General features: G+C 30.5%; 1 protein-coding gene across 2 annotated transcripts; it reads left to right on the top strand.

Moving 5' to 3' along the window:
* Positions 1 to 3301: 3301 nt before the first annotated feature.
* On the top strand, positions 3302 to 10371 carry LOC133699309 (cysteine-rich receptor-like protein kinase 10). Of its 2 annotated transcripts, XM_062122521.1 has the most exons (8): positions 3302 to 3954; positions 4072 to 4254; positions 8543 to 8677; positions 8801 to 8922; positions 9027 to 9237; positions 9402 to 9639; positions 9742 to 9892; positions 9972 to 10371. In XM_062122521.1, the coding sequence occupies exons 1-8, from the start codon at positions 3423 to 3425 to the stop codon at positions 10308 to 10310; spliced, it is 1911 nt and encodes a 636-aa protein (XP_061978505.1). In that variant the 5' UTR covers positions 3302 to 3422; the 3' UTR covers positions 10311 to 10371. The 2 variants fall into 2 exon arrangements, with proteins under 2 accessions (XP_061978505.1, XP_061978504.1); XM_062122520.1 differs by having other exon boundaries at positions 3302 to 4254.
* The last annotated feature ends 4460 nt before the right edge of the window (positions 10372 to 14831 follow it).

Raw genomic sequence — 14831 nt, 5'->3', positions numbered from 1 at the left:
AGTTTTAAAACCTGACTCGGGAGTTAACTCAATGTAAGATTCAGATCATGAGTCAGGAAGGTCAACTCGGATGACCCAAAATTTTTATTTTTTTTTCAAAAAATCAACGGGACTTGTGTTTTATCCCAAGTTAACCTGAGTTTTTTACTGAGTTAGGTCAAGTCAATCCTTCCTTTATTTTTTTTAAACTCGGACTAGCTCAGGCTCCGAATCAACCCATCAAGTCGGTTATGGTTTTATAACTAGGGTTATTATAATATTATTAATTTCAACAATATAAACTAAAGTAAAAATAAAATAAAATATCAAATTAATTTTTTTAATATGTAAGTTTGATAATAATATATATAAAGGGTAAAATAATTTTTTTCATATTTTATTTTGTCTTATCTACCATAATCAAATATAATACAGAGATAATCATTTTGTCTTGTATATCACTACCAAATATAATTTTTTCTTAGTCTTGTTTTATATCTTGTCTTCTCTATATCTATTATTTCTAAAAAAAATTTATTCTGGAACAGTAAACCAACATTATCTTAAAAAATAATAAGGAAGGGTGGCAGGTGACTAAAGTCCCGTTTGAAGCAAAGAATGATGGTTTTTTCGAATAAAGCTAATTAAAACCTAATCGTTTTAATAAATATTTTTATGCCTTTTCGTTTAAAGCTAATTTTTAGTAATTTAATTAACTTTGTTTGTAAGAAATTGATTTTTAGTATTTGTATTCATCCTATCTCTAATTAGGAAAGTTATTAAAACAACAATACATAATTTCTAAATATAGTATGGAAATGACGATGTATTTATACTTTATTTAAAATAATAAAATTAGTATTTTGTTTTATTAAAAAAGAAAGAACTTATAGAAATTTCAAAGAAAGGGATACAAAAGTAGCACAAACAATACGGCAAAGGGCACCGAATGATCTCTGCCCACTATCATTATCACTGAAGGACGACCTTTAGCACTTCTGCATGATTCCATATTTTTTTCAATAACTAAGACCCTTCAACATTTTTTTCCCTTACACAAACACGCAATAAAAGTACTGGCATGACTTTTCTCGTGAAGTGAAAAGGTTTAAAAGGTTTTAAAGGCATAACTAAGCACAGTCTCCAGTTTTTTGGGTTGAAAATTTAATCTTCAACCAATTTTTATGAATAAATAAATCCAATAAATACCATAAAAAATCTTTTTAAATTATTTAATTACCCTAAAACACACTAAAATAACCCCAAACAAATATGAAAATCAACCAAATAAAAAATCTCTAAACTGAGCCCAATCAATTTTTATAAACAAGATAAAAGTTTAAAACCAGTACAATCAAATCTTCATTATCAAATAGAATCGGTTGATACTATTAACAATGAGTTCCTTTATTGAGAAATAACTCACCTGGTAACGTTCTCTATTCTAACTATTTTCTATGAAGTTTCTCTCTCATCTCTCTAACATAAAAGAGCGAATAATGAAGAGATGAATTTTAGGATCAAAATAAAAATTTTAATAAATTTAAAATTGACCATGCATGTATTTTCACTTTTTTTTTCATTTTAGTCCTTTGTTTCTTAATTTTGTATTTTCATGATAATTTAAAATATAATTTCATCTAATTATACTATAAAAGAAAAAAAACATTGAAAATGAAAAAAGAAAAGGCAAGAGCTTCATTCTTTATATAAACAATGAAACCGACCTTAGTTGGTTTAATTGTTTTTATAATTATATCCAAAGACTCTTTGAAAATTAATTAAATAAAAGACTTTTAACTCTCTCTTTTTATGTAATAAAAAATAGAAGAAGTCGGAGTTTGGTATTCCCTCCATATGTAATCCTTTGGTGTTTATAGCATATATAAGATTCATGCGAGAAGGGTATAAATATTTTAAGATATGGCTAGGAATTGTGGCAAGTGAGTAAAGAGCCGTTTATTTTTTATGGTTTTGATATATTAATATTAAAATATATTTTTAAAAATAAAAAATATTATTTTATTATATTTTTAAATAAAAAATATTTTAAAAAATAATTGTTATTGTAAAAAACAATAGTGATAGCATCACTAAATATTATTAAAAAATAATTTTGTTAACATCATATCGGCCTCACACTTAAAAAGCCTAAAACCATGCACTAATATTGATACAAACATGTTTTTATACTATTTATCTTATAACCCACAACTATATATAAAAAGCATATATATTATATAAACATAGTTGATTTAAATAAATTTTATTAACTTTATAACTAAAATAGGAATTTTAATACTGATTTTTTATTTGTTTTTCATATAAAGATAATAATTAATAATTTAATTAATTTTTCCTTTTTTTCATAAAAGCTAATTGTTAGTAATTGTACTCATTCCATATCTAATTAAGAAAAAGACTAAAACAACAATATATAATTTATTAAAACTAGTTAATTTCTTTTTCTATATGCCACCTCATGCATTATACAAAATCTTAAATAATATAAAAAAAAACCTCTTAAATCATCCCTAACCTATATAATACATCATATATATAAACTTTATATTGATTATCAAAACTGTAAAATACTTTAAAACTAGTCATTGAAGGCCAATAATTCAAATATAAAATTATATCAAATCTTTAAGGATTTATGTTATGAAGTTCTCCTTATATATATATATATATATATATATATATATATATTCTTTATTTTCTAGCTACTAATTATAGCAGCAATCCATGAAAACTTAATAAAAAGTATTAAATATATAGGTGGATAATTCATGTGTGAAGCCCATGATAAGAACTCTAATAATTAAATACATGTAAGTTTTTGCATTTAATACTTGAGTGAACTTAGTTGTTGTCTAAAAGACTATTATATATTATATCGATGATATTGCCAACTAGTTTTTCAAGCAGTTGATTATAAATTCCTTTAAATATAGTATGAAATAATAATGATGTATTTGAATTTTAATATTTAGCACAATGAAATTACTATTTTTTTTTCTAAAAAAAGAAAAGAACTTATCAGTCAATAAAAAAGCTTCTAGAAATTTCAAAGAAATGGAGACAAATTAATTAGCGCTCGTCAACAAATCCAGAATGACTTTCTGTGTCCACTATCATTATCAAGAAGTGCCGGTGCTAATCCTCTCTGGTTATAGAAATTTCTAAGAAATGAACACAAAGTAGCAGAAAGCAACACGGCAAGGGACTCCATGGTCTCTGTCCCCACTATCATTGAATTTTTTCCAATCAGCAATAAATGAGATCACGACTTTTTTCATTGACTTAATCTCCAGTTTTACTAAGCTTCTCTCCATTCCTTGTCTACATTACCTCTCATCTGATAAAAGGATGAACTCTCTTTCTTCCACCATGAGGGCTGTTAGCTGGCTAGCTAGCTAGAGAGCTTGATCACCCAAAAGATGAATTCTCTCAAATTCTACATTATCCTGCTCCCGTTGCTTACCCTTGCTATTCTCACTCTAGCACAGGAGGATGCCAATTATCTCTATCATAATTGCCAAAACGCAACCACCTCCACAATAAACAGCACCTACCGAGTCAATCTAAATCTCCTCCTCTCTTCACTTGCCTCTAATGCAACCCTGAATAATACCATTGGATTCTACAACACCTCTTTCGGGAAGAACACTGATCAAGTGTACGGCCTGTTTATCTGCCGTGGCGATCTTAGCAACACTGTTTGCCAAAATTGTGTCACCTTCGCCACTGAAGATATAGTCCAGCGTTGCCCAATCGGAATAGCGTCCATTGTGTATTACGATGCGTGCATCCTACGTTACTCAAACAGGAACATTTTCTCTAAGGTGGATCAAAGCCCTGGTTTCTCCTTGTTAAACACACAAAATATCACAACCGAACCCCAGCGTTTTAATAATCTAGTGGGAGCCACCGCGAATGATTTGGCTGCTCGAGCTGCAAGTGCTCCTCCAGGTGCTAAAAAGTTTGCCGTGAACAAAACGTCTTTCAATGCGTTCCAAAATATATACAGCCTTGCCCAGTGCACACCGGATTTATCTAGCTCTGATTGCAATCGATGTCTCAGTGCAGCTATAGCTGGATTGCCCAATTGCTGCAGCAGCAAGATAGGAGGAAGAGTCTTGTTTCCTAGTTGTTATATTCATTATGAAATTACTGTATTTTATAATGCAACGGCAGTTGCAGCGGAGTCACCGCCTCCTCCTCCTCCGCCCGTGGTTCTTCCTTCTCCTCCAACTCCTCGTTCACCAGAAGGTAAAGTTATTTTGCACTATTTATTGTTTTTGTCAATATCTTCAGTGGCCACTTTCTAGCAAAGTCGTTACTATAGAGTGCACTCGTCGAAATTTTAATTTATTTCTTAGATTTTTTGGATGAGATTTATTTATTAAATTACAAAATACAAAATCATTAAATTATTTCGGAAAAAAAATTAATCCTTTTATAAATTTTAAAATTAAGCTACGGTTTGTTTATTTTTTTTTTCCTGGTCGGTTGATATTCTTGATTCAAATGTGATGGTTTTTGCCCAATTCTTGTAAGGTGTTGTTGCCATGTGATCTTACGATTTTATCCTCCAAAAAGCATCTCACATGTTTGAAAATCAATTCCTAGTCCTCGTTAGAGGAAAGTGTATCCCACGCCACGTGATAGTACCTCGGTACCTCCCAAATGGCTCGGTTGTGTATGGGATGGTCGTGGCCTCATCCTTTGAGATATTTATCCTCTTTGGTTATGGGGTCACACGATTTTTTGCGTGTTGTGCAAAACTTGCAACAAAATAAAATAAAATAACAAACACAATTATCTTTTAACTAGGCGTTGATGGTAATATTATCTATTTATTATAACCCACAGAATTATCTTTAACAATTTATATAGGGTTAGGTTGGTAATTTAATATTTTTTTCACAATAAAAATATTTATGTACCCCTACAATAAAAAAATATATATACTTAGGAGTGTTTTGGTATTTTAAATTTTTTTAAATAGTTAAATTATTTTTATACATTTAAAGATAAAATCATCATAACTCTCTCACATAGATATTTTCATCTTTTTATCATAGTTTTTTTTTTTAATATCATGTTAGTTTAGGGGCATTGTTTTATTTTCATAAATGTTTAATATTAAAAAAAATCTTATTGACACATGCTAATAACTCCCAAGTCCTCCAAACGGTGTGTGTGGGGTTTCTCGGCCATCAAATGCTTCTTTCACTAACATTGTGGAATCATCATGGTGTCCCCAACGTAATGGTGTGGCTCATGTTTCAAGATTCTTAATAGTTTGGCGTCAACAACTATTTTTTCTTTCTCTTCTCTTTCTCCTCACCTAGATTTTCATGTCAACCTGTTAGTAACTCTAGAACAATCCTTTAATTTTTTTAATTCTTCAGACTTGATCCCTATTCTTTTTATTAATTTTTTTTATCTTGAATAATTTATAAAATTGGTATGCCTTTCGATTTCATCCCTCTTCACTTGTTTTCATATTTTAAACTTGAGCACCGTTCTTTTGATTGTTATTTTTTTGTTTGAAATTATTTTTTAAAATTGATTTTGGTGTACAATTTCAACCTTCTTTTTTTTTTTCCTATCAAATTTAATCCTTACTCTTTTGATTGTCAATTTTTTTTTGTTTTGACAAGTTTTTTAAATTGATATTTTTAATTGGTTCGTAATGAAATTCTTCATTGAACTCGGATCCAGGGTTTCACACGATGCGAGTTTTAAAGAATTAACTGGTTTATGATGTTTCCTGTGTTTGCTTGGTTTTTTATTTTTCTTTGTCTATGTTAATTTTTTTTCTCATCTCATCTTTTAATATTTATTCAATTGGAATCTGGGTTATATATTTTTTTAGCTTGCTTTGTGCTAAATTTTTTTTTGGTTTTGAAAATCACCCCGTTATCTTGAGCCTTTTATTTATCGTTTTTTATTGGATTTTTTGGCTAATTCTTTAAATTGATGATATCTTTTCTTGATTTCATCCTTAAATAATTGAAATTAGTTTTTAAACAATTTATAAGATTAAAATTTATTTTCTATTTCATCTTTTTTTTTTGTCTTTCGGATTGTGTTCTCACTTTTTTTATTTCTATTTGTTTTATTTGAGATAACTGTTTAATTTATTTTCTTTCTCTAGAATTTTTCATTGATTTTAAAAATGACTTGGGTTTTCTCGAGTCTTTTTATTTTTTTTCTTTGTTGGGTCTATGGCCTAAGTTAGATTAAAAAAAAACAAAATTAAAAAATGTTTGCCTCATAAAATTACAAATATTTATCAACTTCACCCATTTCATTTTTTTTCTTTTAAATTTGGTTTTCATTATTTTTATTGTTAGTTGTTTTGTTTGAGATCACTTTTTAGATTGTTTATATATATATATATATATATATATATATATATATATAATTTCATCCTCCACGAGTTTCTTTTTCTATTATATTTGATTTCTATTCTTTTTATTGCTATCTTTTCTGCCTTTTCAAGTTTTTTACATTAATATTTGTTTCATGATTTCATCCTTTAAAATTAAATTGGTTGAGAATTAAGTTTCTTGATTCAACTCGGGTCCATGAATTCATCAATTGCGAGTTTTAGAGATTGGACCAAGTTTAGGAGGTGTGCTCGAGTTTCCTTAGTTTTTTTAAAAGATAATGTTTTTTATTTCTTAACCTTTTTTTAGTTTTGCATTATTATTTTTTACAGTTTATCTTCTATGAGATTAATCTCAGATTCATGACCAGGGTTACCGATTTCAAAGCTTAATAGGGGTTGCCTTTGTTTTGTTTTTTTTAAATAGATTTATTTTTATTTTATCTTTCAATATTTAATTTATTGAAAAGTGGTCTTTATACCTTTTCTTTTCCTTTCCTTTTATTGATTTATCTCGATCATATGCCCATAGTCATGAGGTTTGTAGGTAAATCCAGGTCGACTCATATCTTTTCCCGTTGTCTTTTTAAATTATATTTTATTTTTTTATTTTTTAACATTGAATTGTTTGATAATTGAGTTTCATGATTATATTCAATTTGCTTTCAAAAGTGGTCACTCTAGTATCACAATTAGGTCATAGATTTTGCATCATAACCTCGCTGGGTACATATCGAGTTTTTTCATCCTTTTTTAATTATTCTTCTTTTTTAATTTTTATCCTTCAACATTTTATTTGCTGGAAATTAAACTTCAACTTGTTTCTTTCTATTTTTCATTCTTTGAAGTTATTCTTATTTGATTTATTAAGAATTGGATTTTAAGCTTTTTTTCCTGCATTTTATTTATAAGATTATCTCAATATTATGTTAATGGTCATGAAGTTAGCAAGTTAATCCATTTTAATAGAGATTGTTTTTGAATTATTTTTTCTTTTGCCCTTCAACATTAGAGTTGTTTGATAATTCAGTAGGCTTCTTTTTACCTTTTTTATTTGATTTTTTTGTCAGTTTATTTAGTGTTGTTGTATTTTGTTAATCATGTCATTTGAATTACTAATTGAACCAATAACTTAATTCTCAAAAAAAATTTCCTTAGCATTTTTTTTCTATGTTGAAAAAATATTTGGTTTTTGTGGAACACAAATCTAGTACATTCTAAAGAGGGAACATAAATCTGAACTATCTCTTCAATCCCAATTTTTTTTTTATTCTTTATCCTGTTACTAAATATTTCAATTGAGTATATCCATGTCGTCCATCTGGACTATTAAATTTCAGTATAATAGTAAATGCAATGGTTTTGATAACCATCACTATTGCACGGATGTTATGAAAATAGGCATTGGTGCTTTCCCATGGCCTTTGAGAAAGTTTAACCAAATTGCGAAGGACATATTTTGATAGCATTTGATCATTCCATGAGAAAGCAATAATGAACTTATAAACCTGTTTCTAATTGTAAACGTGGTACAAAAGGTTAATTACTGGCTTGAAAGCCGCTTTTGACTTTAGATCATGGAAGGAAAGTTATAAACTCAGTAAAGTTCAGAATTTAGTCCAAGACTTGAATTATAAGTAAGATAAATTTAAACTAGTATGATTTCAAGATTTATTTTAAAAAACATTTAAAATGATATCAGGTTGGAAAAAAATTTAAAAAAACAAAAAACACTTATAAAAAATTTTATTCGGGTTTTGACTAGATTAATCAAGTTACAGGATAATCAAATTTGACATGGTTAACTTCCAACATGGTTTGATATAAAACCTTGCCTGAGCTAATTACCGGGTCAACGATTTGACTCGCCAAACCAAGCTAGGTTTATAGTATTTTTACTAAAAAAATTAGTTATCTAGAAATAATTTATTATCTTTTGTTCTTTGAAAAAATGTTTCTTGACATGTTTAAATATTTTCTTTTTTCTAATTTCTTAACCCCCTCCCCCCACCCCCCCAAAAAAAAAAAAAGAAAAAAAAACAAGAGCTCCCATGTCATTCACAAATGGATTCGTCTCTGTCTGAATATGCTTGTATGAGAAAGTTAAAAGCTTTTATGAATTACAATGCGTTTTTGAATGATACATGTTTCTTTATGCAGAGAAAGGCGGTGTCCCGACAGTTTTAATTATGGCCATTGTCATTCCCTTTGCTGTTTCTATCGCGCTTTTCTGCATGTGTTTCTGTTTCCTGAGGAGGGCAAGAAAGACCAGAGATTATGTGCCAGAAAATGATGGTAAAGAACATTAGAAATCTTTTTTAATTGGGAAACAAAAAAAAAAGCAGAGTCTTTTCTGTTTTGTACTCTGCCTAATAATATTTTCAAAAGCTCAAAGGAATATCTACTTGTGTTGTGTAGTTGGAGATGAGATTACCACCGAGGAGTCCTTGCAATTTGATTTGAGTACTATAGAAGCTGCCACGAACAATTTTTCCGCTGATAACAAGTTAGGTGAGGGAGGATTTGGTGAGGTTTACAAGGTAAGCAATTCGTAAAGCATTTAAATTTTCAAGAACAGGAAATACCTTGTTGCATTAGGATTTAAAAATCCCTTGCTCAACCATCGGTGAAAGTGCTTTCTCAGGGAACACTTCCTAATGGACACCAAATTGCTGTGAAGAGGCTATCAAAAAATTCTGGACAAGGTGCAGCAGAATTTAAGAATGAGGTTGTATTGGTAGCCAAGCTTCAACACAGGAATCTAGTGAGGGTGCAAGGGTTTTGCTTGGATGGAGAAGAAAAGATTCTTGTCTATGAATTTGTCAGCAACAAAAGCCTTGACTACTTTCTATATGGTATATATTGATGATTTTCTAAATGTTCTTCTCATTGCCTTTTAGTACGAGAAATGCATATTTGCCTCTAGGAATATAGTCGATTCTTCGTAATCAGGCATAATTGTCTTTGAAACAGTTGATCTGCACTCTGACTTGAAGGTTCTGTTTTCTTGATTTTATAGACCATGAAAGGCAAGGACTGTTGGACTGGTCCAGACGGTACAAAATAATAGGAGGCATTGCACGAGGAATTCTTTATCTTCACGAGGACTCTCGGCTACGAATTATACATCGTGACCTCAAAGCTAGCAATATTCTGCTAGATGGAGATATGAACCCCAAAATCTCAGATTTTGGCTTGGCTAGGATTTTCGTAGTTGATCAAACTCAAGCAAGTACCAATAGAATTGTTGGAACATAGTAAGTTCGGATCAAATTCCCATTGATTAGTAAATTCATCTGCTAACAGAGTTCTTTCATTTCGTTTTTTTCTAATCATTTCTCTGTTTTTCTGGTTTGTAGTGGTTATATGTCCCCAGAATATGCAATGCATGGGCGTTTCTCTGTGAAGTCTGATGTCTATAGCTTTGGTGTCTTAATCCTTGAGATTATAACCGGAAAGAAGAACAGTTCCTTCTATCAAACAGGGGGTGCTGCAGACCTTGTTAGCTATGTGAGTGCAAGTTTTTCTCTCTTGAAAACAAATAGCATAAGATGTAGCAACTTTTGACCATTCATTTCTCTTTTTTCAGGTTTGGAAACATTGGAGAGATGGGACACCATTGGAAGTGCTGGATCCAACTCTGACAGATACATATTCAAGAAATGAAGTAATTAGATGCCTCCACATTGGATTGTTATGTGTTCAGGAAGATCCAGCTATCAGACCCGCAATGGCAACAATTGTTCTCACACTCAATAGTTACTCGGTTACCTTACCATCACCGCAAGAGCCAGCTTTTTTTTTCCATAGCACTATAACAGATGAATTGAACAGTTCAAGCAAGGAATTTCTTTTCGAACATTCTAAAAGCAAGTCTGTTGCTTATTCTGTAGATGAAGCTTCAATTACTGAAGTATATCCTCGATAGGGAGTATATGTATTTTCTCTAAAATAAGCACTGGAAAAAAAAACATGAGGTTAATTTTTCAGTACCGAACACTTTAAAATTGTGATTTTCATTGTTGACAATAAAACACACAAGTATTTTGGATGAAATCTCCAAAGCTTTGTTGATTAGCTCACACTTAATTTACACACATTTATAATTCTAAATATATTGGCTCTTATATTTATAACGAAATTAATCCTTTAATTTTCATAATCTAATAAGAATTCTAACTAACTAATTAAGAATTATAATTAACCTTTTTTTATCACAAGGATTCCTACGTACACAATGATTATAATGATTATCTAACCATCTCTCTGATGTTTTTAAACACCCAATTTAACAATAAAAGATTTTCATTTAACCATTGGTTTTTCATCCTTTTAGAAGCTCTGTTAACTCTCTAGTATTGTTTTTCTTAATGATAACAATTTCATCATCCATAAACTTTTGTCACTTTATTTCTTTTACAGTATTTTCAAAAGTCATAGGATCACACAATGAAAATAAAGCAAAATAAGTAAATGAATCATCATATTAATTGATTTTAGTTGCCTCATAATTATTCATCCATGTAGGTCTTTTTGTAGCATGTTATGATCGTTGATTTTTTATAGGCTATAATTATTCATAATTATTCATCCATGTAGGTCTTTTTGCCTCATTACCTATTAACTGTTGTGATTTTTTATAGGCCTCTCCTTTTTCTCATCATTAAGTTTCTTTGTATCTAAAGCAACTTGTTCCAACTCTTTTTCTGCTTTTTTTTTTAAAAAAAAGAAGTAATATGTTGAAGCTCACTTCTCTTTTCTAACTCAAAGACTTTCTCTTCATTCCTTAAACAGCTTTCTATCTCTTCTTTCTCTTCTTGCCTTTTATCAATATTCCTTTCCAATTCCTTATTCTGCATCTCAATGACTAACATGAAGTCTTCATATTCCTTCTAAAATCTTGTTTGAACAATTCAAAATGTTCTTGCTACATTTTATATTTGAAATCTTTATACTTACGATTAAGTGTTCAACATCTTGTTAATGTTGATCTTGTATTGTTATTTTCTTTAGTTTAAGGCTGTCACATTCATTTTTTAGTAACCTAAAAATAATTTATCTCTCCTCTACTACATGTTCGACTTTATTTCTTAGCTCTTCATTTTTTTTTATTGATCAACTCTCACTCAGTTTCAAAATCATATTCATCCCGATCAATAAAAGTAAAGCCTTCTTTTCTCATTAGCATTAACATCACAAAACTTGATTAAATCTTAATAAGATTCATCTAAACAAGAGAAGATTGATTTATCTCCACTCATGTGATTGCTATACCTGGTGTCTAAATAATATAAATTTTGATGATATTTCTTATTTATATGCAAGCCATCAATAAAGACATTTTTTCTTTCTTTTATGTAAAATTAGATTTACCATCATTTCTATTCAAATTAACATGACATTCAGATTTGTAATGTCAATACCTATGACACCTAAAACATTCAACCTTTGATTTGTTCATTGGCTTTGGCTTGTAAAAAGTTAAATGATTATTATCATATTCTTTTTTCCCTCATTTGAGAATTAGAAGAATGATTATTGTCATAACCCATTTTTAGGTTATTCTTCAAATTCACTTTATCTCTTTCAAAAATACAAAAAAACAAAATATTCGGACTAAAAACAAAAACAAATCCAAAAAATAATAACAGTGAGAAGAGGATGTCGGAGCACCCAGAAAATAGCTAGAAATTGGTTGAGGATGATCAAAAAATTCAAAGATTAAAATTTGACAGTATATTTTTTACAGATGAAGAGCCTTGTTAACAAAGAAAATTCAATTTGAAAAAGAACGGTCCAAAAACAAATATTTATAGACTCAATTAAATTTTATTGGAGGTTTAATTGAATTTATGAAGGGTTTGATTGCAAGAAAAATTGATTTTTAAGTCAATTTGGGCTTTAATTGGAAGAAATTAAAGTTCTAGGGTTAAATTAGAATTTTTAAGAGTTGATTTGGTCAAATCAGGGGCTTAATTGCATAATTATTGAAGTTTGATGACCAATTAGGGACTTAATTGAATAAATTCGAAACCAATGACCAAAAGGGAAAAAGGCGCTAAAATCTGGGGCTTGATTTGAAGTTCTTCAGGGGTGAAATTGAACAAAATTGAAAGTTTGAAGCCAAGCAGGGGTGTAATTAGAGATAAATCACACATTGAAGGACTAAAGCGTAATTGACAGAAAAGTTATTGTTATCTTCTTCTTCAGAGAGCTTGCCCGAGGGGCCTCTTTCCCAAGGCATTTGACACCACGTTTCGTCCCCAAATTAGATGCAACTTCCACGAAAACGATCTTGTGATACCTGAATACACGTTAGTATAAACCATTCGGGCTGATCAAGGCTTCCGAGGCGACGACACCCCCCCAAAGTAGCCAACCCAACCAGCCATTTTCCTGCACAAAACTGGCGGTTCATCATTGCTTTTTTGAAGTAGTGGTTGGAGTGTTTTCGGGTCGAACTAAAGGCCAAAATTTGGCACTACAAGAGACAAAGTGTCCCTTTTCCACCACCTATAAATGAATGTGATTTTCATGCTTCAAAGGTGGAGAAATTTGGGTCCAAAGACAACCAAAAAACCAACCTCCCTAACCTGGTTTCTACTGCTAGCAGAACCTCTCTCTCTCCCCTCCACGGCGTTCAGCCACCAACATCATCACCACCAGCTTGAACACCTCCATCTCCATCACAAGCAACCGTCTAAATACCTCATATAGTGAGCGCACCGCCGATCCTCTCTCCTCTGCAACTTTTCTTCTTCCTTCACCAGCAACCGACACCGGCCACCGTTCCCTCCACCGAAGCCTACTGAGCCACCGGCCGAACCTCCTCGTCGCAGCCAAGCTTCCACCATAGGTCAGCCTCCTTCCCCTTCCCTTTCTTCTTCTTCTTCTTCTTCGGCGGGTGCTCCACTGTTCACGTTGCATGTGAACAGTGGAGAGTAATCCATTGTTAAAAAAAATTAAAAATTCCATAAAATCTTTCTAAAAAAATTTGTGATTTTCTCTTGTATTTTTCTATCTATTTTGCGTAATATTGATTTGTATTTTTATACCGTAAAGATACAAATCTGGTATTAAAATACCCGGTTTTCATCAAAACATTGCTAAAAATTATAAAATAAAAAAATATTTTATTTTCATGCATACGGCCAAGTCTCTCAAAGATAAGAAAAAAATCAACACATCATATTTTCATACAAAAAAATATACATGTTTTAGCATGCATTTTGGCTTTAATAACCAATTTATTAAAGCCATTAGAACTAGGCTAATATTTCAAAAATACCCAAAAAATATTTTGTTTCTTTTCTTTTAGTATCTGGATTATGAATTTATACGTAAAATATATTCTCGATATTAAAAATAAAGTTTCTTTTTTTTTACTGACGTTAGAACGGTTAGGTTTTTACTCGATAAGATAAGGACCTCCTTACTGAGGAGAACTTTTCTTAAACCTTAGATAGACCAACAATTAGAAATACAATAACACCTTAGCTTTTTATTAGACAATCAAACAATGCAGTTTACCTTAGGTAATGCATATTTAGGTTGTTAATACCTTTCTTTTATGCAACCAGTCTCCGTACCCGATCTCTGAGACCAATTAGGGTTGCTAGTGACCAATTTACTAGGTGGTGACTCCCTTTCCTGCTTTCCACTGATTAAAGACAAGGAATCCTTGTCTCCCCATATTCCATATTTGCTAGATACCTAGATGAAGTGGAATATTCACCGTAACGCCGAACACGTGCGACAATTATCTTTAAATTTCTGATGTTAAAATCTACTATTATTGTTCTTTGTTCTCCTTCCTCTTCCTTCTCAACCTAAAAAGTGATTATTAGATAAACTTGTAAAGCTTGCTCCTCTTTATCTCTCTTAATTCAACTTTTGCTCATGAATTAGCAAGGAACTTTGCAATTCATCAATAGAAAGTTCATCAATATTCTTATCTTTTTCCATTGAACTCATAATAAAATTGAATTTTGGTGTCAATGATCGAATAATTTTTTCTATGATGGTAATATCCTCTGTTTTATTGTCATGGATTTGCATCTTGTTAATGATTTTCATTGTTCTTGAAAGACAATCTATGACTAACTCTCCCATATTCACCCTAAGGAATTTAAACTTTTTTCGAAGTGCTTGAAGTTGTTGCGTCTTTGCTGTAGTTTTTCCTTTGTACTTTTTTATCATCAAATCCCAAATATCCTTATAAAGAATGTTTCCAACATTAATTGGTCAATCTATTGAAAAAAATAATTTATTTTTCCTTGAAATCTTTCAATCACTGCACTTTTATCTTTGTTTTTTACACATTTATTATTGTTGATCTGGATGGTGATTTAATTATTTCTTGAGAAATAATTTGTCAATATTCCTTAGGTCTTAAGAAGTTATTATTAACATGCTCTAATGATCATAATGAACATCAAAATGTGGAATG

This window comes from Populus nigra, chromosome 7 (genome assembly GCF_951802175.1).
Source record: "Populus nigra chromosome 7, ddPopNigr1.1, whole genome shotgun sequence".
Taxonomy (NCBI): Eukaryota; Viridiplantae; Streptophyta; class Magnoliopsida; order Malpighiales; family Salicaceae; genus Populus; species Populus nigra.
This window is presented reverse-complemented; position numbering and strand designations above follow the sequence as displayed.